At 36.9% G+C, this 27,802-nt stretch overlaps 1 protein-coding gene across 4 annotated transcripts in view; it reads right to left on the bottom strand.

The window, feature by feature from the left end:
- Positions 1 to 27,802, bottom strand: part of ARHGAP12 (Rho GTPase activating protein 12) — a 120,572-nt gene that overhangs the window by 71,978 nt on the left and 20,792 nt on the right. For all 4 annotated transcript variants that reach the window (XM_039248666.1, XM_039248667.1, XM_039248668.1 and 1 more), the window contains exon 3: positions 26,947 to 27,701. In XM_039248666.1, the coding sequence (XP_039104597.1) occupies positions 26,947 to 27,624 (678 nt within the window). In that variant the 5' untranslated portion in view covers positions 27,625 to 27,701. The remainder of the gene's footprint in view (positions 1 to 26,946; positions 27,702 to 27,802) is intronic.

Here is a 27,802-nt window from a genome sequence, read left to right as displayed (position 1 = left end):
ACTCAGTTAAGTGTCCGATTCTTGATTTCGGCTCAGGTCATAATCTCACAGTCTGTGGGTTCAAGCCCCACATCTGGCTTCATGCAGGATTCTCACTCTCTCTGCCCCTCCCTTTTTGCTCACTTCTTCTCCCTCTCTCTCTCAAATAAATAAAATAAACATTTATTTAGAAAAAGAAAGAAAATTAGAGCTCTGAGTTACTGGGGGATGAAAAAGTTTGTAGAGATCAAAATAGAAAGGAGTTGAGACTTGAATGGAAAATAAGAGTGGCAATTACAAAAATCTGAAATACACATAAACACACATTCTTTAAAAGTTTATTTATTTGTTTTTAATTTATAAAAAAAATTTCATGTTTATTATTGAGACAGCATGAGTGGGGGAGGGGCAGAGAAAGAGGGAGACAGAATCCAAAGCAGGCTCTGGGCTCTGAGCAGTCAGCACAGAGCACGATGTGGGGCTCGAGTGATGAGAACATGACCTGGGCCGAAGCTGGATGCTTAACTGAATAAGCCACCCAGGCGGCCCTATTTATTTTTTTGAGACAAAGAATGGGCAGGAAGAGAGGCAGAGAGAAAGGGAGACACAGAATCCCAAGCAGGCTCAGCACTGTGAGTGCCTCAGGCCAACACAGGGCTGGAACTCATGAACCAGGAGATCATGACCTGAGCTGAAACCAAGAATGGGACACTCAACCAACTGACCACCTAGATGCCCATACACAGAAATTAAGAAGCTCTGCAGTAGGGCCTCTGGGTGGCTCAGTTGGTTAAAATGTCTGACTCCTGTGCTCACTTCGGCAGCACATATACTAAAATGTCCGACTCCTGATTTTGGCTTAGGTCATGATCTCACGGTTTGTGAGTTCAAGTCCCGTGTCACACTCACTGCTGTCTGCACAGACCTTGCTTTGGATCCTGTCTTCCTCTCTCTGCCCCTCCTCCATGCATGCCTCCTCCATGTTCACTCTCTCTCAAAATAAATAAAAAGACTTTAAAAAAAAGCTCTATGGTAAGAAATATTACAGAGTATAAATGATTTTGTGTTACAATTTCATTTCCTGATTAACAATGGCATTTTCCTTCATCTAAAGAAAGTTGAGCTTAACTGTCTATTCAAAACCATTTAATAGTTTTCCAAATAAGCTGAGGTCACTTGATTATTCTGGTTTTCCAAGCACTCCACCTCTCCCATTTCCTCCATAGGCTCCTGGAAGAGTCAATAAAAATTAATGTGTGTGAATTGATTTTTCCTATGATTTATATAGAGAGACAGATACACTCAAATTGTAGTGACCTTTAAACCTCTGAACGCAGGGAGGAACACCTAAAACATCAGAGCTGTATGTCACTGCCAAGCACAGTCTAGCAGTTTTTATAAGTACCATAACTTAAATCATCTCCACTTACAGTGCCAGAAACATATTGGTATCTCCTATATTAGTTCCTTGATGTTTGTTAACAGTAATGGCTCCTACATGTTTCTACAAGGTTGCTGGTCATTCTAGTTTCTGCAGGTACTTTTAACCCCTAAATGTCAGTGAATGTCCAGTCAATCTTATGGGAGACCACTAGGAAGTAGCAGAAATGATCTACTATTCCACAATGGTATCTAGTATTCATTTTTAAAGCATGGTTCTATTATGAGACATGATCCTTTACTCATCACCATATCCCTAGAACTTTGCACAATACAAAGTATGTAGCTAATGCCCAATAAACATTCAGTGAATGCATAAATGAATTAATTATTCCAAATCTATGGAAGTCATGCGTTTGCTTTATTTTATTCTTCCCCATCAGTGTTTTCTTTCCCTTCCTTTCCAAATAAAAAATATTCAGATATTTAACAAATATGTATGGGGAAAAAAACAGTTCTCTTAAAGCCCCTAGTTGACAAAGGGTATTAAAAAACTATTGTTTCGCTTGATGAGTTCAAACTTCTCTGAAACACAGGGAAGATATTGCAGGTTCTATTTTCAAACACCCTGTCTTGTTATGGTCTCAGAAAAATGCTTATCTAAAAAATATAGACTCACATCTCTTCATGTAAAATAACCAAATACAAATACAGATGAACATCAATATCAAAATATCCCCAGGAATTAACTAAGTTCCACCTTTAGTGCTCAACCAGAAATATAACAGTACTTCTATGACTTTCATATATTTACTTGGTAGGTAAATATCATTTCCTAAGTAAATATTAAAATAAGCTTTAGATACTTTTCCTTTCTTCTATTTTTAATTAAAATGTCAAAAAATAAGTAGTTCTAACCTGCAAAAAATCTACACATAACCTCTAACAACTTAATGGTGAGAAACTGAGTTTTCCCTGCTAAGACTGGAATAAAAGCAATCATGTTCCCTCTCACCATTCCTGTCAACATCATACTTGAAGACCCAGCTGGTACAACCACACAAGAAGACAAATTTTCTTGTGTACAGATTGAGAAGAAAAAACAAAATTGTCTTTATTCACAGATGAAAAAGAAAACATATATATAGTTCTAGCTCTATGCTTGAGATCAAAGTAACAAAAGTATATCTACACATAAAACAGAAATCACTTCTACAGTATATCTTATGGACCAGGCACTAGTCTAAGTCTTATATGAATTCATTAATCTTATAAAATCCTATGACATAGGTACTATATTCCTACTTTACAGTTGAGGAAATACTGCCAGAAAACTACAGGTACTCATTTAGGGTCAGACCACTAGAAAGTGACATTTGAACCCAGGCCACCTGGCTCCAGAATCCATGCCCCATGCCGCTCTGACGCGACGCCGCCTGCACACTCTGCCATGCCCCGTGCCGCTCTTACACAACGTCCACGCTTTTCCATGCTGCATGCTGCTCTGAAACAACGCTGCCGCTACACTTTGTCATGCTGTGTCGCTCTTACCCAAATGCTGTTTCTACACTTTATTAATGGGTAAAAAGTGTATTAAAGTTACAAATAAAATACGGAAAATTTAGACATGGCTAACAGTTATGAGTTATAGAAAGTAAACCATACCAAAATTCAAGTCTTCTTCGGAATAAAGACTAAACTGGAAAACCAAGAAAGGACTTGGCCCAGTGTATAAAATAACATTTCTGTCTGGCAATGTATATATTAATTAGGAAAAAGAACTGAGAAATCATATTCTTTTTTTTTTTTAATGTTTTATTTATTTATTTCGAGGAGAGAGAGAGAGAGAGACAGCATGAGCAGGGGAGGGTCAGAGAGAGAGGGAGTGACAGACTCTGAAACAGGCTCCAGGCTCTGAGCTGGCAGTCAGCACAGAGCCCGACGCGGGGCTCGAACCCACGAACCGCGAGATCATGACCTGAGCGAAAGTCGGACGCTTAACCGACTAAGCCACCCGGGCGCCCCAAGAAATCATATTCTTTAACGTCCAGATCTTTTTATTTCACTAGTCACCTTTTATGCTCTCCATCATTCACTTATTCATTCAAGAAACATTCAACACATCCCTGATTGAAATGATAGGAAAAAGTAACAGACAAATCACTGTCCTTGAGAAGTGTGGCAACTCATGTATGGGAAACAAGACTCAATGCAATTGAGTATACTTCCCAGACTTTACATCGTTAAGTTCCTTCAAAAAACTATATCAGTTTTCCATAAGAATATTAAAATTGACAAAAAATTATCTAAAATAATGTAAGTGTAGGAAGCAATACTACATTAAAAAATAAAAACAAAAACCTGCTTAAAGCAGTAACACTGTCCTTATAGGTGGAAAAACACAAATGCCCTGGGCCCAATGATATATTACAAGAGGCTCAATATACTATACAAAATACCTAAGTATACACTCCAAATGAATCAATTCCACACCAATATACCAATAACACATTTAAGAATTTGTGCTTGTTGGGATGCCCGGGTGGCTCAGTCGGTTAAGCATCCGACTCATCCCCCCACTAGTGCTCTCTCTCTCAAAAATAAACATTTAAGAAAATCTTTTTTAAAAAAGAATTTTTGCTTGTCTCAGAAATGCTCTTTTGAAGGGTCTTAAATAGAAATCCACAAAGTTGGGGCACCAGGGTGGCTCAGTCAGTTAAGCATCTGACTCCTGATTTCGGCTCAGATCATGATCTCATGGTTTGTGGGATCAAAACCTGCATCAGGCTCTCCATTGACAGCACAGAGCCTGCCTTGGAGTCTCTCTCTTCTTCTCTCTGCACTTCCCCCTTCATCTCTCTCTCAAATTAAACATTTGAAAAAGAAAAAGAACAAGAAAGAGAGAGAGAAAGACAGAAATCCAAAATGTTTTGTACTTTAAAATTAAGCACAAACTCTGTTCAAAACACTTAACTCATCTCGTTAATCTTCTCAACACCCAGGAGTTTAATTACTCCTCCTCATAAGGAAGTTGCTGAATCAAGATCAAAACTAGGTCTATTTGATTTCAAAGTCTGGGTTATTACTTAGTACCTGTATTATTGCTACCAAGTAGAAGTAAAAGTAATCACTTCGTAGAGCTGTGTTTAATACTTTCGGGTTACCACAGTGTAAAATAGTTTCAAATTTAAGAACAGACACACTGTCTTTCCCTGAAACTACAAACAGGAAAACACTAACAGGAAATTCTAAGTGCTAAATTATTCCACTTTCATTTCAGTTTGCCTATATTTTAGCAAAAGATGTGAAAATACTGTTCCATACTTTCTAAAACATGACTGGCACAGCATAAGTAATCAATAAATATTTAAATCATTAAATAATACTCTATGAGGATGGAAACCATACAGTTCAGATTTCAGCGCCTCCCACTGCCCCCAGAAGTTCATTCTCACTTCCCATACTTGTCACAAGAAATGTTCTGATTTTTGGTTCCTACAGTATGGTTACCACATCCATGACACTACCAAAAATCCAAGCTCAAAATTTTTTAATGCTTCAAATAATTTTGCTGTGCACAATAAAAGTAGGATAATTAATGGTGCGAAAGTGTATTCCACTAGGAAACAGATTACTACATGATTCATTACACAGAGTCATCCAACTTATTGCCTGTAAATAAAGGGCATCAGGTAGTTTTGAGCAGAAAAAGACCATTCTCAAGGTTTATATTCATTGTTCTCTGGTACTTTGGAAATTATAAAATAATGGTCAGGAAACACCCACTGATTTCTTTTTTAAAATAAGAATACATTTCTGAATACAGCACATATTTCTGTCTACCCTCCCAAAGTAAGGGACTGGATACCTTCCCACTCTATCAGTTTTCAAAGAGAGGGTGGCAGAACAATTCTCTTACTGTGAACCATTCAGCTAGATTACGTGCTTAGGTACTTCTGAGATTTTAGCTAACATATGGTCTTCATTTGCAGAGAAGCTACTAGATACCAGACCAAAGAAGGCCAGATGTATGCTCTGGGCTCTAAGATGCCAAAAATGGTAAGTAACATTCAGAGGGTAGAATCTCCAAAATAAGACTAAGTCTAAATCTACAGGATTTTAAATGAATGTCAGAAATAATAAACACACTAAGAGTTCATACAGTAGAAGAAACAAGTGTTTCAAAACTTAGAGTTTTATCTAGATTTTGTTTTAATCAGATAGAAAGGTGAAAATCCACATTAAAATATTTATATATATAATATACATAATAAATTATATGCAATAAATATAATATATAAATATATAATAAATAAATATATGTATTTATATATAAATAAATTATTGTAGTCAGAGCCTACCTAACCAAAACTGTTACCTGGAACTTCTCAGCATTTTAGAGGATGAGGCAAATGATATCTGATAGTATAATTATTTTTCCCAAAAAACTGCACTGAGTCTTGGAAACACTACAAATTAACATATTACTATGAAGATAACTAATAGTAATAATTATGATGACAACAGTCTTCGTTTCTTTAAAGAAAGGTTCAATAATCTTTCATATACTACTATACTAATACACTAAGCATGGCTTACAATACACTAAATTATAAGCCTCCTACAGGCAGAAAACTAGACAAGACTTCATTTTTATCAGGCACAAAGAAAGTCTTTAGTAAGTGGAGAATAAAACATAGATACTGGGCATCCCTATCTTCCTAAGGGAAATTAGGCTAAAATTTCTGTACCCTAGGAAACAGACTGAGGTTTCATTACATTAAGAAATAATTATTCCCTGGGGCACCTGGGTGGCTCAGTCGGTTAAGTGTCCGACTTCGGCTCAGGTCATGATCTCACAGTTCGTGGGTTCGAGCCCCTTGTCGGGCTCTGTACTGACAGCCAGCTCAGAGCCTGGAGCCTGTTTCCGATTCTGTACCTCCTTCTCTCTCTCTCTTCTGCTCACACTGTCTCTCGCTCTCAGAAATTAAAACATTAAAAAAAAATTTTTTTTAAAGAAATATTTGTTCCCTAAGACTTATATTAATTATCCCCTTCCCAAACTTGCTTCAAAGTTCAGCTCAACAAGCACAACAAATAAAGGAAGTGCTATGAATTCATCTCATAACAAAGAGTGAAAAAGTTCTATCACTAATTAAGGGATCTCTCAAACTGCATACTATGCTTAAGGAAGAACCAATATAGTAGGCAGGCCTTTTTTCTTTTCTTTCTTTTTTTTTTTTTTTAACAAGTTTTCCCTTTTCTAACGTCAGCATAAAAATATTTAAAGAGTCCGACTTCGTCCTCTTTTCTATCCTTACTAGATACATTAAGTCTTTCACTTCTTGTCATTTCCATTTCTGCATATTCAAGGTTTTCAGGTCTTGAAACTGAGTATTTTCACAATGCTTTCCTTGTAGAAATGTGACTTTACCTATATACAATAACTGATTTAAGTATAAACTACTTCTAAGGCATGAAATTTCCAACATTTTAGTATTACCATAATTCATAATATTTCATATGGGTTTAAAACAAAAAAATTAATTCTATATATTGTTAAAAGACCACTGAATATATGCTTTCTGATCTAACTGATACAGATTTTTACAAAGGATTCACCTACCAATTATCTAACTGAAAAAGAGTTTAGCCAAAAAGTGCATAGTCAAATTTTATAACATTTTTATCAAAAATGTTTATCATCACCAACCACTAAACCATTCAACATATACCCTTCACCTTCTAAGAGGAGAATCCCGCCAGGCCTCAATCAAATGCCATCTCACAAAATCAAATGTAGACTTTCACCAAAACAGCAATTCTCAAACTCTTTGGTCCCAGAGTCCCTTTATACTTTTAATAATTACTTGGGGACACCAAAGGGCTTTGGTTTATCTATGTTCTATTGATTGCTATTTAGTTACTAGGAATTAAAACAAAGAAATTTTGAAATTATTTAAATTCATTTAAAAATAAGCTCCATTTTATGTTAACATAAGTATATATTTATGAAAACTAAAAATAGTCTCACCCCCAAAACAGTGAGAAAGATGGCATTGTTTTACATTTACAAATCTCTTTATTATCTGGATTTACATATCTACTTCTATGTGAAGTCTTTTGTAATATGTTGTTTTGAACCTACATGAAGGGGAAAATGGTCTTATACCGATACGGAGATGGAATAGGGAGAAGTATTTTAACAGCCCTTCCAGATGACTATGAACATTCTTCTCTGTCACTCTACCAAAACTCAACAAGTGGTAGTTTCATAAAGATTAGTTGCAATGTGGACTCTAAAATCACAACGATCAATTATTTGTTCTTTGGCACATTAAAAGTCCATTGGTCTATCTTGCCTTTGAAAGACTCTTGTATTCATCATGCTTTGGTCATTTGAAAAATACTAATTCACTGAGCTACACTTATATTCCTAATGTTGAAACATTTCATTAGACAATATCAAAAAAAAGAATGAAAGAAATCTCTTAATATCACCAATGTTTCATCAGAAATGTCTTGAGATGGGCGCCTGGGTGGTTCAGTAGGTTAAGTGGCTGGCTCTTGACATCGGCTCAGGTCATGATCTCATAGTTTATGACCCTGAGCCCTAATAAATAGTGCAGAGCCTGCTTAGGATTCTGTCTCCTTTTCTCTCTGCCCCTCCTGCATTCTCTCTCTCAAAATTAATTAATTAATTACTTAAAGGGAAGGAAAGAAGAAAGGGAGGGAGGGAGGGAGGAAGGACGGGAAGAAGGAAGGAAGGTTGGTCTTAAGACTGAGAAGTTATAAGTTCATGGCGGCAGATATAAAGATGTAAGTTTTTTAAATTCTCATTTTCGGAGTGCCTGGGTGGCTCAGTCAGTTAAGTGTCCAACTCTTGACTTCAGCTCAGGTCATGATCTCATGGTTCATGGGATCCAGCCCAATATCAGGCTCTGCACTGACAGCATGGTGCCTACTTGGGATTGTCACACTCTCACTCCTCTCTCTCTCTGTCCCTCCCCATTTGTGCTTGCACACTCTCTCTTTCAAAATAAATACATAAACTTTAAAAATATAAAATAAGATAAAACTCTTAATTTTCACTTTAAAGTTGAATTTTATCATCTGCAACAAATATTGTTTTCCTTAAAGTGATGGCCTTACTTTGTTCATATCTGAGAAAATATCTAATATATGCCTTAGAGTGAATACCACATCTCATTCTTTCAGGTAAAACTGTTTCATGTTGTTCCATGAAAAGTGACTGGTTCAAATCCTAACTCAAACAAGAATGTCAGATTTTTGACATAGTTACATTCAAGTATTTTTTAAAAGTGTTAAGTGTTCTCCCGACTTTGCAAACTGAGAATACAGAATTGTTTCTTCGGTGTAATAAGAAAGTATTTCCTACCTAGCTTTACAAAGCAGTGGTGAAGCAAGTGCATATGGACGCATCTCTCCTGGTGCCTGACACATTAAAGACACTCAGCAATGGCTAGATCCATTCACCTTCCTCTCTCTATGATATTGGTTATTTTCACGGATGCTCTCTATCTTTGTACCTCTCATTAAAAATGAAGTTGCCATTCACCCACTTTCCAGTCACTTTTGAACTGCTGAATTTTACACTGCTCTGAGGCAGAAATGCAGGCAAGTAAGTAATGTTCAATCACAGGTTACAGAAAGAGGACTTCAGAAGTCAAGCACTTGCATAAAGGCTCTGAGACAAACATTTCTCTGGTTTGGAAGCCTATTTCTGCACCTCTTTCTTTAATGTACCAAATTACATTCATGATTTTCCAGAAATCTGAGTGGTGTTACTATACCCACTTCAAAATAATTATGGTGATAAAATTATTTAGTAGTCATTCTGAGTCTAAACCATCTGTCTGGCATTTACTGAAGCAATTGCTAAAGATATTCTGTGCATACAGATGAGAATTTTCTGAAGAAATATGCAAAAATGTTTCCACATCTGTTGTTTTTGTTGATATGTCACCTAGATTAGCAAATTCTTTCCTAGGAAGAAAACAGGGTGAAAACACAGAACATTTATAATGTACACATTTTTTAATGGCTCTATTAAGAGGATCTTTTCAACCACATTTTCTATTACTACTCTACTACAATCATACTACAATTATATGTATGCATACACACACACACACACACATACATATATGTCAAGAGATAAAGAAATTCCCAGTACCCCAAGTCAATTGACAGTGACTTTAACCTTTAAATACGTCTGACTTTTTAAAGTCATAGACTAGAATATTCAGACATTTAAGTCTTTCAGAATCCATCCACAGATGTAAAAAAAAAAAAGTGTATGTAATTGATCTTACAGAGTATCCAAAAATTCTGAAACATAAATACATTAATTCCATATTCCAAAAGATAGATCCCAATGTACAGCAAATAACTGTGCTATATGAACACACATTGTTTCTGACTATCTAGCATTCTCCTTTTCATGTACTACCACCACCTCCTTTCCTTTCTTTGGTTGTCTGCCCTCCCCCAAATATATGATTCTACCCTGCACACATCACACCTTTGTGAAGGGACTGGCACAAAATGCAGTTCTGACAAATCAGTGTACTCAACGTACCTAACAGAGTAATCAGCCCAGAGATGAGCACAGACTTAATTAAGCTAGGTTAAGATGTCCCTGCAAAGGACTTTGGATATGAACTTCATGTCTTTCTTCTGGATCTAACTGTGATGACGAAAGCCTGGAATATTCAGCTACATACCTGGTGAATTAGTCAGGGTTCTCCAGAGAAATGGATCCAACAGTTTATGTGTATATATAGAGAGAGAGATTTACTTTAAAGAACTGGCTCATGCAACTGTGGAGAATTGGCAAATCCAAAATCTGCAGGGTAGCCTGGCAGGCTGGAGACTAAGGGAAGAGTTGTGGCTCAAGTTCAAAGGCAGTCTGCAGGAAGAACTTCTTCCCATTTTGGGGAGGGTCTATTCTCTGTTCTATTAAGTCCTTCAACTGACTGGATGAGGCCCATCCGCTTTATGCGGAGTAATCCACTTTACACAAAGTCCATGACTTATATGTATATCTCATCCAAAAAAAATACCTTCACAGAAATATTCAGAATAGGGGCGCCTGGGTGGCTTAGTCGGTTAAGCGTCCGACTTTCACTTAGGTCATGATCTCGCGGTTTGTGGGTTCGAGCCCCGCGTCGGGCTCTGTGCTGACTGCCAGCTCAGAGCCTGGAGCCTGTTTCAGAGTCTGTGACTCCTTGTCTCTCTGACCCTCCCTTGCTCACGCTGTCTCTCTCTCTCTCTCCTAGAAATAAATAAAACATTTAAAAAAAAAAGAAATATTCAGGATAATATTTAACCAAATATCTAGGCACCATGGTCCACCAAGCTGACACATAAAATTCAGTTCTTCATCACAAGTTCACCTCTTGTCAACTGTAGGCAATATCCTATTAAGGTGCTGGTGTTTTGTTTTTTTTTAAATCAGTACTGGCTTCACTATACAGATTATTTACTGCATTATTTGCTGTCAAAAGTTTACTGGAAGAAATAGATAAGACACAATCTTTGGCTTTAAAGACTACACTCTGAAGTGAACAATATATGCACAAAAATTTGCTCTTCCTATTTTAGAGCAGAGAATTCCCCTCCACTTGAAATCTGTATCTTCAAAACTTCCTATGCTGAACCAGAATCAGTCTGGGTATTCCATCCTTGCTAGCTCCATCCCTGGCCTTCAGAGCAGATGGTGTCAATGACTGACCTGATACAGAACAGATACAATGTGGGAAGACCCAGAGAATCAATCTCAGAAACAGAGAATATGGTTGATAACTATATTGACTGCCGGGCACCTCTCCCTTATTCTGCAGCATACCTACTATTCTTTGGGAGAACCGTTTCTCTCTAAATTCCAACTATGTAGTTTATCAGGCCCAATCATGCCCCTGGACATAAGCACAAGCATGTCACAAGCCAACCCCAACTCCTTCTCTGAGATTTTCTGAATTAGAATTAAAAGAAAAAAAAATAAGATACTCTAATACAAAAACTGAGGCTGTGATCTAGTAGTTGCTAGCAACTCATCTAAAGCCATGAAGAAGTCTGTTTGGAAGAATAACAAAATCATGGAGACAGATGCAGAGATATGAGACATAAGTGATAAAAGGAATCCTGACAGTGAACAAGGCCCTAGCTCTAATGAATAAACACTTCCTGTAGTCTGGTTACATGAGCCACTAAATTCCCTTCTGCCTCACCTAGTCACAGTTGGTTTCTACCACTTACAACTACATTCTGACTAATCACAGGGATTAAAGCAGAAAAAAGTAAATGAATATAAAATAAAATAAAGGCCAAATGCATTAGGAATCAAAGTAGAAGGACAGGTAGAGTTTAGAAGAAAGTTAAAAGACCCCTTAGAAAATGAAAAGGTGAGGAAGAGGTGAAAGGGAGGTAGACATAAAAGGTGAACTATGAGCCCAATAAAACTGTATGCATGAATGCACATGGAGGCAAGTTCTTAGAATGACGATTCATTCCTTTCACTAGATCCTCAAAAGATCAAAACAAAGAAACAATTAGGGAGGAAGGGGCTTAATAAACAGATCTATGGTAAAATAAAACAGGCTCTTTGTTCCGGAAGGAAGCTAAGACAAGTTATCCTAAAAGATCTCAATCAATTTTGCCTTCAGCTTTAACCCAAATACAATTTCAAGCTCATCTAGCTCCTCTGCCAAATTGCCATCTACCTAGACATTTATGCCTAAATTTCCTTAAAGAAGATTTACCAATTTTTACTCCATAATTACTCTGCCTAAAACTTCCACTTTAAGAATCTAGGTCTCTTGGGGCACCTGGGTGGCTCAATCAGTTAAGCATCCGATTTCGGCTCAGGTTGTGATCTTGAAGTCCATGGATTCAAGCCCTTCATAGGAGTCTGTGCTTACAGCATGGAGCCTGGAGCCTGCTTTGGATTCTGTGTGTCCCTCTCTCTCTGCCCCTCCGCCACCCCCACTCTCTCTCTCTCAAAAATAAACTTTTAAAAAAATTGTTTGAATAAAAATAAAACCAAATTTTAAACCTATTTTTCTTTTCTATTTAAGTAGAAAGGTGTGACGAGAAGATGATCCTGTGAAGCAGAAACAGATGTCATTCAGGGAAGAAAACGTAAACAAAGGAAAGTTAAGGACACTAAGTAGTTTTAAAATTTCAACATTTTGCTTAGATGCAACTAAGTAATGATTCCACTGGTTCCAGCAGTGTGGCAGGGGGAGGATTTCACAAAAAGATCTATTAACAGTAAGCAAGGATTTGGATGACGGGGGACAGTATTAGTTGTTGCTATATAAAGCTAATTTATATCTGTTTTTAGAATCAGCACCATCTATGTGGAAACAGATTTAGGCAAATCTGTAACAAACTCTGAAACCTTTTATGCCTAATCCTGTATTAACCAGAAAATCCAATTAGCCTGAAAAATTACATCCCTCATGCATTCTTGTTTGTGTAACAGACATTCTATTTGTATACTACATAATTTTTAAAATATTCCCTATAGTGAAACTGCACATACAGCATGATTCTTACTTTGTGAATATACAAACATACATATGTATAGTTAAGTTTGCATTTTTAAACACAATAAACATCTATATTAACAGTCAACACAATTTGGGAATAAAGGGACTAAAAGGAAATATTTAAATATTTCTCGGTTAGAAACAAAGGGTAAATCTGTAACAAATAAGGGAACTGATTTTGTGAACCCAGTATAGAAAAGTAACACCTCAAAATGTTGATGAACTGTTCCATATATAAAATTTTCCAGATTAATTGAAGATTAGGTTTCAAATGCATTGGCTTATCACGGTCAGTGAAGACACTCTTCTGTAAACATATCTGCCAACCTAAAAAGCTAGAATTTAATCCAAACATTTTTAGATTTATGGTCATCGTTATAAATATTCATATTATATTTTTAAAATAATGATTCTAGGCATTAGAGAGAAAGGAAGCAGGTGAGGGGAAGAAAGAGGGAGAGAGAGAGAATCCCAAGCAGGCTCCATCCACACTGCCAGCATGGAGCCCAACTCTGGGCTCGAACTCATGACCCTTGAGATCATAACCTGAGCTGAAATCAAGAGTCAGATGCTTAACTGATTGAGCCACCCAGGCACCCCTTACTCTCTAGTTTAAGACCATATTTTCTAACTATAGGGAACTGGGAAACTTGATACTCAAGTTTAATTTAATACGACTGGTAAGTCATATTAAAGGAATATTAAGTGAGATCATGAAGGGAAAATAAGATATCAGGAGCAAAATATACAGCTTTTAAGGCTATTTAAAGTATGTTAAAAGTTTTAACATACTGATTTTCAAAGTTTCATATTCTAATCAACCATTAGTATGAATTTTGAAATGACCTAAAAACTTGTTGCTCTAAGGAATAAATATGTGTCCATTTTACTGCGAGTGAAGGGCCAAACTTAATTTTATAATTTTTGACTCCAATTTTGGAATCTCCAAAAACAACTCCTCCAACTCCATCTCCCTAATATTCTTTGATAAAACCTATGCTGTAGGCAAGGGTCAAAATACTTCTAGGTTACTGTTTTTCAAAAAGTAACATGTCTTTGATGAGATGTTAATCTAGGTTTCCCTTTCCCCTTTGATTTCATGTATTTGTGGCTAAATGTTTCATTCCAGAAACATTCACCATATCTATTATGTACCATGTACTATATTGGGCACTTGATATGCAGAGACAGACAAGACATAATAACTAGTATGGTCTGGAGATTACAGACTGACTAAAGAAAAGGAAGAAAATAATCATAAATGCAGTGAGTACAACAAAGGAGGAGTACAGGATGCAACAGAAGTTTATGATGAGAGGATATCCCAGAGATACCAAGACTAACAAAACTGTTAAGAGGTCAAGAAAATTAATACTTGGGGCACCTGACTGACTCAGTCAGTTGAGCATCTAACTTTGGCTAAGTCATGATCTCACAGTTTGTGGATTTGAGCCTCACATCGAGTTTTGCACTGACAACGCAGAGCCTTATTGGGATTCTGTTTCCCTCTCTCTCTGCCTCTCCCCAGCTCATGCTCGCTCGCTCGCTCTCTCCCAAAAGTAAATAAACATAAAAAAATTTTAAGAAAATTAATACTGGGGCACCTGGGTGGTTTAGTCGGTTAAGCGTCTGACTCCAGCTCAGGTAATGATCTCACAGTTCGTGGGTTTGAGCCCCGTGTCGGGCTCTGTGCTAACAGCTAGCTCAGAGCCTGGAGCCTGCTTCAGATTCTGTGTCTCCCTCTGTCTCTGACCCTCCCCTGCTCACACTCTCTCTCTCTCTCTCTCAGAAATAAATAAAAACATTAAAAAAATTTTTTAAGAAAATTAATACTTAAAAATTACCATTGAAAACTTATGAATCACCTCTGAAAATACTGGATGTAATAGAAAACACAGGAACACATCTGTCCACCCACAGAGAATTGGATAAAGATTTGGTACACACACATGCATGCACAGGCACACACACGCGTGTGTGCGCACACACACACAGCCATGAGAAAGAATGAGACCTGCCATTTACAACATGGATGGACCTAGAGAGTGTTACGCTAAGTGAAATAAACCAAACAAAGACAAATACCATATGATTTCACTTATATGTGGGATCTGAAAAGCAAAACAAATAAACAGAAACAGACTCATAAATAAAGAACAAACTAGTTGTTGTCAGAGGAGAGAGAGTCAGGGGATGTATTAGGAATTACTATTATTAAATTATTAAAACACACACAGACTCTGAAGAGTAGAGAGAGGGTAGAACAACTAATTACCTCAGAACCCAAGGAACAACATGGTGGTGAGTTTCCTATGTTTAATTCTGGCTTCATATATCCCAGAGTTAAAGGGGGAAGACCGCAAAAAACAGAAACACTAACAGACACAGACTAAAAAGGCCCAACAAATCCCTGCTCTAACAAAGGGACCAAAAAAGGGGAAGATTTAGCAAGACTGAAAACTTTTATACATAACCATTCTACACCAGCCAAATGCTACATGAAAAAAACCCAACATCCCACCACACATCACCAATAATGGCAAACAGGTAACCTAGATTTCCACAGTTACAAGGCTGTACCAAGGCACTCCAAAATGCCCATCTGAGTGGTATCAGAGAAGGCAGAGGAAGGAACTAACAGTCATTACCAGACAGTAACAAGGTAACCTCCACCTCCCAACAACACACACACACACACACACACACACACACACACACACGCTTTAGAGAATCAGAACTTACACTACTGCCAAGCAGCAAGAAAGCCATCCTCTAATTCAGGGTGTTAGTGGAAGCCATGTGGACAAAGTAATGAGGTAATTCAGCCCCTTCTAGCCAGGGAGATAGCAGAGAGATTTAGTGGGAAACCAGACATTAATGAGAAACTCTTAGAAAAGTCCCCAGACATGGATATTTGAGAAGTTTAAAGCCTCTGCTACCTACAACCACAGGAAAATTTAAACACAATTCAATTTCTTGCCAGATTAGCCTAACATTTCATACTAGAGGTTTATTTACTTCAGTTCCCAATACCCAATAGAACATGTCTGGCTTTCAACAAAAAAATCAGAAGATACACAAAAGATAAGAAAAAATTTGAAGAGATAAAGCAAGGATCAGATATGGAATAGACCTTTGAATTGTCAGAGTTTAAATATTATTAATATCTTAATAGCTATAAAAGAAAAACAACCTTCAAAAAGAAATAAGTAATGTAAACAGAGAGATGGAAAAGCTAAAACAGAATCAAAAAGAAATGCCAGAAATTAAAGCACTGTTAAAAAAATTGAAAATGCCTTTAATGGGATGATCACTAGAATCGACATGGCAGGGAAAAGAAATCAATGAGCATGAAGATATGTCAAAAGAAATGTCTCCAACTGAAAACAGGATAAGTATCAAAAAACCTATAGAAAGGCAGATCATATATAAACTGCAAAAAACAAAGATAAAGAGAAAAACTTGAAACCAGCCAAAGGAAAAAAACACCTGCTCTATTGAATAATTACAGCATAATTCTCATCAGAAACCAAGTAAACAAAGAGAATGGGTCAAATATTTCGAGTGTTGAAAGAAACAAAATCACCAATTTTCTTTGTATCCAAAGAACTATGCGGCAAAATGAAGGAGAAATAAACACTTGCTTTAACAAGCAAAACTGAGCGAATTCAGCACCACATTTGCCCTGCAAGAAACATTAACATTGTTAAAATGGCATCATTCTCCAAACTGATTTACAGACTTAAGACTCTTCTTTATCAGATTTTCAGCTGTCTTCTTTGTAGAAATTGACAAGTTGATTCTAAAATCCAAACAGAATTACAAAGGAGCCAGAATAGACAAAACATTCTTGAAAAAGAATAATAAAGCAGAAGGAACAATACTTTGCACTTTCAACACAACAGCAATCAAGACAATCTATCAGAGGCATAAGAATACACACATAAATCAGTGGAGTTGGACAGTACAGAAATAAACACATCTATGGTCAAATGATTTTCAACAAAGGTGCCAAGACCATTCAACAGGGTAACAAAATAGTCTTTTCAATGAACAGTCCTGGAAGAACTTGACAGCTATATACAAAAAAAAAAAAATTAAGTTGGATCCTTACTTTATAGCATACATAAAAATGAACTCAAAAATGGATCAAAACTAAATTTAAGAGCTAAAACTATAAACCTATTGGTAGAAAATGAAGGACTATCTTCCTGACCTCATATGTAGCAATGGAGTCTTAGAAAAGACACTAAAAGCACAAGCAACAAAATTTTAAAAATGGGTAAATTGGACTTGATCAAAATTTAAAACTTGTACTTAAAAGGACATTATCAAGAAAATGAGAAGACAATCCACAAAATGGAAGAAATACCTGCAAATCATATGTGATAAGGGACTCTATCTAGACTATATAAAGAACTCTTACAACTCAATAAATAAAAAGACAACCTAATAATGGGCAAAGGATCTGAACAGACATTTCTCCAAGGAAAATATACAAGTAGTCAATGAACATATGAAAAGATACTCAACATTTTTAATCATGAGGGAAATGCAAATCAAAGCCACACTGGGATACCACTTCACACCCACTAGGACAGCTGTGATAAATCAGATAGTAACTAGTCCTAAAGAAGACATGGAAAAATTGGAACCCTCATACATTGCTGGTGGGAATGCAAAACAATACAGCCACTTTGGAAAATAGTCTTAAGTTACCCAAACAGTTAAACATTGAGTTACCCTATCACCTAGCAATTCCACTCCTACGTATTTACCCAAGAGAAATAAAAACATATATCCACATAAAAACTTGTACACAAGTGTTTATAACATTATTCATGGTAGCACAAAAAGGGTGAAGATAACCAAAACACCCAATAAGTGATAGATAAACAATAGATTATTACATCATAAAAAGGAATCATGTCCTGATACATGCTACAACATGGATGAACACTGAAAACTAAGTGCAAGAAGTCAGTCACAAAAGAGCACGTCGTATATGATTCTACTAAAATGAAACATTCAGAATAGTAAAATTTACAGAAATAGGAAGTTGTTTAAAGGTTGTTTGGGGCAGGGGAGGATAGAGGGATAGTCAAGGGATAGCTAAAGGGTACAAAAAACTACAAAACTCTAGTGGAAAGATATCAAAAGCAAGTCTAAATAAATGAACACATATTCCTTGACCATGGATGGGAAAACGTAATAGTGTTAAAACATCAATTCTTCCAACTTGATCTATAGATTCAATACAATTCCAATCAAAATCCCAATTACCTTTCATAGATAACAAACTGATTCTAAACTTAATACGGGAAGGCAAAAGACCTAAAAGAACCAACACAATATTGAAGAATGATAAAGCTAGAAGACATGCACTCCCTAGTTTCAACACTTACTATGAAACTACATTAATCCACACAGCATGTTATTTTAGCAAAAGAATAACACAAAGATCAATGGAACAAAATAGCCCAGAAATATATACACACACACAGTCAACTGCTCATTGTCAAAGGAACAAAGACAATTCAACGCACAAAGGCTTTTCTGCAAATAGCAGGAACAACTGGAGATATATAAACACATGTATACACAAAAAATCTAGACAAAAACCTTACACCTTTCACAAGAATTAACCCAAAATGAGTCACAGACTTAACATAAAATGCAAAACTACACAAATTCTAGAAAACAGAGAAAAATCTAGGTGATCTTAGGTTTGGCAATGAGTTTTTGGATACAACAGTAAAAACATGGTCTGGGAGAAAAAAATAATTAAATTTTGCACTTTATTAAAATTTAAAAATTCTGCTTTGTGAAGGTCATTGTTATGAAAATAAAAAGATAACCTACAGACTAGGAGAAAGTATTTGTAAAATATATGTATCTGATAAAGGATTTGTATCCAAAACATACAATGCAATTTTAGAAAAACTTCCTAAAACTCAACAATAAACCCAATTTTAAAATGAGCAAAAGATCTAGACATCTCACCAAAGAAGATAAAAAGACAGCAAAGCAAGCACAGGAAAGGATCCTCAAAATCAATTTGTCACTGGGGAACACAAATTAAAACAATCAGATCCTACACATCTATTAGAATGACTACAATCCAAAAAATTAACAATAACAATTGCTGGGTCACCATCTTCATGTTCATGTAGAACAGAAACTCTCCTTTACGGCTGATGGCGATACAAAATGGTACACTCACTTTAAAAGATAATTTGACAGTTTCTTACAAAAGTAAGCATAGTCTTACCATACTATTCAGCAATGTTAGGTATTTATTTATCCAAGGTACTACCCAACTGATATCCGGTATTTCCCAACTTATCTGAAATTTATGTCTACACACACACACAAAACTTCATGCAAATATTTACTGCAGCTTTATTCACAACTGTCAAAAATTGGAAGCAACTAACCTGTCCAAAAGAGGGATAAAAAAAATTGTGGTACATCCCTACAATGGATCATTCAGCACTAAAAGAAATGAGCTATCAAGCCATGAAAAAACATGGATAAATCTTAAATACACACACTGTTTATTAAAGAAGCCAATTGAAAAGGCTACCTACCTATTGTAGGACTCCAATTAAAAGACATTGCAAAAAAAGCAAAACTACAGACAGAGTAAAATAATGAGTGGTTGCCAAGAGTGGAAGGGGAGGGAAGGGGAGAGAGAGTGAATAGCCAAAGTACAGGGAATTAGGGCAGTGAAAATATATTCAGTGTGATACTGTAATTATAGATACACAACAGTATGCATTTGTCAAATCCCACTAAACTTTACAGCACAAAGAGGAAACCTCAATCTCTCAATGCATGCAATTTTTTTAATACAGAAATTCAAGGTGGGGTGGGGAATCCCAAAACAGAAAGCAGAATATGACTTTATATATATATATATATATATATATATATGCATGCATGCAGGATCCTCATTAAACCCGGGGGGAGGGAGGGTAGGGTAGGAGGGGAGGGTGATTAACAAAGAAACTTTGAAAATGAGTCTGTAAAACTAAAATAAAAAAAAAAAAAACTGCATTTGGGGGTGCCTGGGTGGCTCAGTCAGCTGGGTGTCCAACTCTTGATATTGGCTGGGGACAAGCCCCAAGACAGGCTCCGTGCTGGGCATGGGACCAGCTTGGGATTCTCTCTTGCCGCCACTCCCCAGCTTGTGAGCTCGTACTTCTTGCTTTCTCTCAAAATAAACATTAAAAAAAAGAAGAAAAACTGGGGCACCTGTGTGGCTCAGCTGGTTGAGCATCTGACTCCTGGTTTTGACTCAGGTCATGATCTCATGGTTTCATGAGATTGAGCCCTGTGTGGGACTCTGCACTGGCAGAGCAGAGCCTGTTTGGGACTCTCTCTCCTTCTCGCTGCCCCTCCCCAACTTGTGCTATCTGTTTCAAAAAAATTATAATAATAAACTTTAAGGTTAAAAAAAAACTGCATATGAAGTACTATATTCTATTCAATAAAGTTATTTCCACAGGGATACAAGTTAACAATTCTAATACTCCTATACACTTCTACTGAAACTGAACAATTATGCAAAAGGATGGTGGAAAACATATCTCAGTGTTGGGGAGGAAGTTTATAGATAAGCTATGATTCATGTAGGAACAGATTACAGAGTTGAAGACATCAATATGAACCCCGGTTTAGCTCAACATAGATGTAGATGGTTACATGTGGAAATAATTATAGATTGGGTGTATACAATCACCCAATATATACATACACATATGCGTTAGCATACCTACGTTTATTTCCTTGTTCTGTCAGCTCAGAGGGCCTGGAAGCCATGACATCCTAGCAGTATTAGCACGCTAACACCCAGAACTTGGTTTCTAATACCATTCTCCAGGTAAAGAAACAAGGGACTCCTTGGAGAAATGGCGGATTCTAGGGCTGGGACAGAAAATACAGAAGATGAGCATGGAGTGGATATCTTGAAGTGCCAGAAAGTAAGGAATGACTAAAACACACATGCACACACCTGAAAGAGTTCTCAATGGCCAAAACTGAAATAACTGAGGAACAAAATATAGTAGTACTGATTATAATGCGAGGTATAAAAGGACCTATGAGTCTATACAGATATAAGTAATTGAATAAATGGTGTAAAACATACAAATCTCTCACATAAAATAATTCCAAGTAATTAATGTAGACCCTGTACCCTTAAAGAGATAGGGCATAATTCCTCCACTTCTTAAGTATGGGCCACTGTAGCGACTTCCTTCCAAAGCCTATGGTATGGAAAGAGAGGGAAAAAAGTGGAAAAATCTGACAAAAATACCTATCACGTGATCAAGGCCAATATCAACAATGATAAATGATGCTGGTCATTAATTACCCTTAACAAAATGTGATGAAAATGACATTTTACCTACGTGTCTTCCTTCCCCAAAGTCTGGAACTACAGTTCAATCATGAGAAAAACATGAGACAAATTCCAACATAGGGTCATTCTACAACACTTGACCAAAACTCCTCCAAATTGTCAAGTTAATTAAAAACAAGGAAATGCTGAGAAACTATCAAAGCCAAGAAGAACCTAAGGACACATAACTACTAAATGTAATGTGGTATTCTGGAAGAGATAAAAAAGAAAACTAGATAAAAACTAAGGAAATCCTGAAAACAAAGTACAGACTTTAGTTAATAATGTATCTATATCAGTTCATTAATTATGACAAATGAATCATACTAATATGTTAACAGTGAAAACTAGGTGTGGGGTATATCATAAGTCTATAATTTCTTCACAGTATTTCTGGAAATCTAAAAGTATATTTTAAAAAACTTCAAAAGTAAGAATGAAAACAAACTGTAGCTTGCCTGGCCGGCTGTCAGTGGCACATAAGATTCTTGATCTCAGGGTTGTAGGTTCGAGCCCCACGTTTGGTATAAAGATTATTTAAAAATATATCTTTAAAAAAATAAATCAACTGTATTTCTATATACTAGCAATAAAATATGTGAATACCAAAATTAAAAACACAGTAACACTTACAATTGCTCAAAAAATTTAAATACTTAGGTGTAAATACAATAAAACACATACAGGACTTTTACTGAAAACTACAAAATGCTGATGTAAAAAAATCAAATTAGATCTAAATAAGTGGAGAGACACAAGATATACACAGATTGAAGACACAACATAGTAAAAATGTCGATTTTCTCCAAAATAACATGGGGTTAATGTACTTCCTATCAAAATCCCAGCAAGATATTTTATAGATATGGATCAGACTCTTCTAAAAGGTATGAGGAAAAGCAAAGGAACAAGAATAGCTGTAGTAGTTTCCTGTGGCTGCTGTAAGAACTTAATACAAACAGGCTTAAAACAACAAAAATTTATTCCTTCCCAGTTGTGGAGGCCAGAAGTCCAAAATCAGTATCACCAGGCTGAAATCAGGGAGCAGGCAGGGCTGCACTCACGCCAGTCTCTAGAAGACAACGCTTTCTTTGCCTCTTCCAACTTCTAGTGGCTGTCAGCGTTCCCTCGCTTGTGGCCACATCATTCCTATCTTTAAGGCCAGCATCTTCAAATCTCTCTGGGCCCCATCTTCACATAGCCTTCTTTGTGTGTGATGCCCCCTCTGCTCTTCCCTTGTAAGGACATTTGTGATTGCATGCAGGGTCCAGGATAACCTTCATCTCAAAGTCCTTAAATTAATCTTACCTATACAAAGACCTTCTTCTTTAAAACAGTAACATGTACATGTTCCAAGGATCAGGACCTGATATCTCTAGCAAATATTATTTAGACTACTACAATAACTAAAACAATTCTGAAGAACAAATTGGGAGGAAATCAGTCTACCAATTTTAAGACTTATAGCTACTGTAATCAAGGATGTCTGAGGGGTTCATGGAGGAGCTCAGTCGGTTAAGCATCTGACTCTTGGTTTCGGCTCGGGTCATGCATGATCTTGCAGTTCATAGGTTTGAGCCCCACACTGGACTCTGCACTTACAGATTGGAGCCTGATTGAGATTCTCTCTCCCTCTCTGCCCCTCTCCCCCTCCAACTTGCTCTCTTTCAAAATAAATAAAATTAAAAATTAAAAAAAAATCAAAGATGTCTGATATTAGAGTAGGGAAAGACACAATATGAATGAAACAGAACAGAGGATCCAGAAATAGATCCATACAAATGTGGCCTACTGATTTTTGACAAAGATATAAAAGCAGTTTACTGGAGGAAAGTCTTTTCAACAAATGATACTGTAATAATTAGATATTCACAGGCAAAAAACAAACCAAAAAAATCCCACCTTGATTTAATCATCTTACACTGAAGTCTTACATCTTACACAGAAATTAAATCCAAAATGACCATGGATTTAAATACAAAATGGAAATCCATAACCTTAAGAGAAAATAAGAGTAAAAATAAGCCTACTGTGATGGTTAATTTTATGTATCAACTCAGCTGGGCCAGATATCTGATGGAACAGTATTCTGGATGCTTTTGTGAGGGTGTTTTGGATGCAATTAACATTTAAATCAGTAGACTTAAGAGTAAATCAGATTGCCCCATCAAATCAGTTGAAAGCCAGAATAGAATAAAAGGCTAACTACTTCAAAGCGAGAATAAATCCTGCCAGCAGACAACCTTTGGATTTGAATTTCACCACTGGCTCTTCCCTGGGTCTCCAGCATACTATCCTACTCTGCAGATCTTGGATTTGCCAGTCTCCATTATCACGTAAGCCAATTCCTAAAAATAAATCTCGTTCTGTGTGTGTGTGGATATATACACATACATACACACACACACACACACACACACACACACTCTCTCTCTCTCTCTCTCTCTCTCTCTCTCTCTCTCCTCTCTGGAGACCCCTGACTAAACCAGCTATGGTGTTAAGAGTAAGAAAAGACGGGTGCCTGGGTGGCTCAGCCGGCTAAGCATCCGGCTTCAGCTCAAGTTATGATNACTCTCTCTCTCTCTCTCTCTCTCTCTCTCTCTCTTTCTCACCCCTCTCTCTGGAGAACCCTGACTAAACCAGCTATGGTGTTAAGAGTAAGAAAAGACGGGTGCCTGGGTGGCTCAGCCGGCTAAGCATCCGGCTTCAGCTCAAGTTATGATCTCACAGTTCATGGGTTGGAGCCCCACATGGGGCTCTGTACTGACAGCTCAGAGCCTGGAGCCTGCTTCTCGTTCTGTGTCTCCCTCTTTCTGTCCCTCCCCTGCTCACACTGCCTCTTTCTCTCTCTCAGAAATAAACATTAAAAAAAAAAAAAGAATATGAAAAGACAAGCTATAGACTGGGAGGAAATATTTGCAAGCCATATTATCTAGCAAATGACTAGCATCTAGACTATATAAAGAACTCTACACTCAAGAGTACAAAACTTTTGCCCAGTTAGAAAATGGGCAAAAGATATGAAGAGACATTTCATTGATGACATTGACGACAAATGAGCATATGAAAAGATGTTCAACATCATTAGCTGTTAGGAAATCAAATTAATATCACAAGGTATTATTACACACCTATCAAAATGGCTTAAGAAAAAACACAGTGCAACACCAAATGCTAGCAAGCATGCACAGAAACTGGATCACGTACATTGCTGGTAGGAATATAAATGGTACAGCCACTCTAGAAAACAGTTTGGCAGTCTCTTTAAAAACTTAAACACATATTTACAATTCCATTAGCAATACTCAGGAGCACTTATGCCAGACAAACAAAAAGTTATGTTCACTCAAAAACCTGTGCAGAAATGTTTATATATAGCAGCTTTATTTACAGCAGCAAAAAACTGGAAACCTAGATCTTCTTCAATGGGTTACAATGCAGGTTCTACCTTGCTCTGTCTTGGACTGCTCCTTCTGAGGGAGAGCTGGTCTACAACACAAGCACCTGTGAAGAGGTCCAACTAATTTCATGTGAGTGAGCCTTTTTAGAGGCAGCTCCTCCAGCCCCAGCCAAGCCTTCACAAGACTGTAACCCCATGACACTCTATGCCTTTAAAATTAGTCATTTAACCAGCTTCTGAATTATGGACCACTGAAACTCTGAGAAGATGTTATGGTTTTAAGCCACTAGACTTGGGAGGGATTTACAAAACAGCCATAGATACATAATGCACTTATGCACAAGGCATAGTTTTAAGCATATTAGATATAGTAGCCCACTTAATCCTCAACAACCCTGTGATCCCCGTTTTAAAATGAGGAAACCTAGACACAGAGGTTAAGTACTTTGCCCCAATTATGGCACAGCTGGTAAGCGGTATGGAATCAGATCCAAATCTAAAGCCAGTGCTATTAACTGCTGTGCAATACATGCTCCCCACAGCTGGGGTGTTTCCATCCTAAAGCTTTTATTTGGGCTGTAAAATAGAAGGCAAGGTTATCTGACCTAAGAGAGCAGGGGAAAAAAAGCAGGTGATTGAGAGAAATGAAAAAGTTTTGAAATACTTGTCATGAAGACCTGCTAGAGAAATTTAACAGGATTTCCAAGTAGTGTTAGGGCTCCGGAGAGCAGGAGCTTCAACTTCCGTGCAGTGAATTTAAGATGACCGTGATGAAAAGAACATAGGATTGCTGGAGTACATACATATAAAACATACCATGAACTGTCATGGCTATCAGTAATAGAAAACACCTTTCCCAAGTCCCACTAGTTCAAAAAAGAAGCTATGAACAGAAAAATTCCAGGAAACACTATACACCCTATGTCAAAGTATCACATAAAGACTAAAGAAATAGAAGCCTCCTAAGACACATGATGATAAACTGACAGGGCTACTTCATGTAACTGCCCTGATCTCACACATCAGAAATTTTTCTAGAGAATCTTCCCTTTTCCATTCAAAATGTCACAAAAAAATTAAAAGCTATAGGAAGAACAAACTAGTTCCATCACAGTCAGGCCACATCTAAGACCAGTCTTACAACTACTGACTTAACTTGATGAATAAATCTTACAACAGAGGTTTAGGCAAAAATTTATCAATTTTCAATTTCTCTTAAAATTAGACTTATCCAGGATACCTGGGTGGCTCAGTTGGTTAAGCATCCAACATCAGCTTAGGCCATGATCTCCCGGTTTGTGGGTTCAAGCCCTGTGTCAGGCTCTGTGCTGACTGCTTGGAGCCTGATGCTTGCTTCAGGTTCTGTGTCTCCCTCTCTCTCTCTGTCCTTCCCCCACTCATTCTGTGTGTGTGTATGTGTGTGTGTGTGTATGTGTGTGTGTGTATCTGTGTGTGTCTCTGTGTGTCTAAAAAAATTTTTTTAATTAGGCTTATCCAAATACATTCAAGTTTCAATTTCATACAATTGCTTTTAATTTTTATTTCACTTTACTTGACAAGCTTTATGCATAAACTAAACTCAATATAAAGTTAGATAAAGAGGAAAAAAAAAATCAAACCATCTACACACAATTTTTTTCAGGCCAATGTTCCACGCAAACAAGTATGTATATTTAAACACTTAAGACACAAAAGTGCATGAATGAAGGCAAAGATTTGTCAGCTCCGTATTTTCTTTAATATTAAAGGTTAACAAACAAGTTTGAAAGAACAAGAGTTAGTAGCTAACATTCCAATGATACCTTTCCTCACAGTCCCACTATTACCTGAAAACTTACCAGAAACAAGCCAAATGAGTACAATTAGAAAACAAACTTTGTCTAGTAAAAGAAATATCACTGGGTAGTATAAGTAAATCCTTTCTACTTTAAACATTATCAATTGAGATGGAGAAAAAAAAGGTTTCTACACGTGAAGCAGTTCTAGTCCAAAAAAGTACAAAAACTATGGAAACCATAAGGCCAACCTTTATAAACTCCACAAGTTCTTCCACTATTCTCCACCTCATTAAATCAGGATAGAACCTATTCTAATAACAAAGCAAAACAAACAATTCCTAACTCCTACAAAGATTTTAATTAAAATAAAATCTGCAGTATTATTGTTTCGGTGGTACAAGTGCTGCACCATTATACTTTTCATCTTACCCGTATCTGTTCAGTGGAGCTGCTGCTAAGTTCATCACCAGATTCAGAATCCTGATGCACTCTTTCTGAGCCTTCTCCTGCTGAATCACAAGACTGTTCCTGGGAGAAGCTAGTTTTCTCTATGTCCAAGAACTCCGGACCAGGAAAGTGACCAAATAAGCGCGTCCTATTCTGGCCAGAAACTTTAGGAGAATGTGAATCACTGTTAAACTTTCCATTATTATGGGTCAGGTCCAGGCTTAGGTTCATAGTCTGACATGGATTATAGTTGGGTCCAAAATTCTGATTGGCATCACGAATAAGACCTGTTCCTTGAACAGACGATGATGGCTTTCCAAAGCTCGAAAGCTCAGGCAATTTGTTCACATTTTCTGTTGACCTCTGAAGATGAAGACTCTGTATCATTTTCATAGAATTATTTGGCAGTCCCACTGCCTGTTTAACAGGCGGCATGAGAGCTTTACGGGTGACCTCCTTAACATACTGAGCTGGCACATAGAACGCTTTGGAGTTCTCATCTAGTTTGACCTGCCACCAGTCGTCATTGGTCTTTTTCACCAAGATGTATCGTTCCCCTTGTTTTATCACGATCTTTCTGTCCTTTGCTTCATATTCATAATCATATTCCACTTCAATATACACTTGTCCTGGAACAGTCTTCCCACTTCTGTCAGCCATTTTTATTTGGTAATGTTCACCTCTCAAACGGGATGGTATGCCACATTATGGCTTTACAGCTTATTGGATTAATACAGCTATTTTTATTTAAATGGAAGAAGAGAATAAAGAAAAAAGTTAACACAGCCTGGATTTTTAATATTTATCCAAAAGCATCATATAATAAAAGGCATTTAAG

Source organism: Hyaena hyaena, unplaced genomic scaffold (assembly GCF_003009895.1).
Source record: "Hyaena hyaena isolate Hyena2069 unplaced genomic scaffold, ASM300989v1 scaffold_314, whole genome shotgun sequence".
NCBI lineage: Eukaryota > Metazoa > Chordata > Mammalia > Carnivora > Hyaenidae > Hyaena > Hyaena hyaena.
The sequence above is the reverse complement of the archived record's forward strand: the minus strand, read 5'-3'. Positions and strand labels throughout refer to the sequence as shown.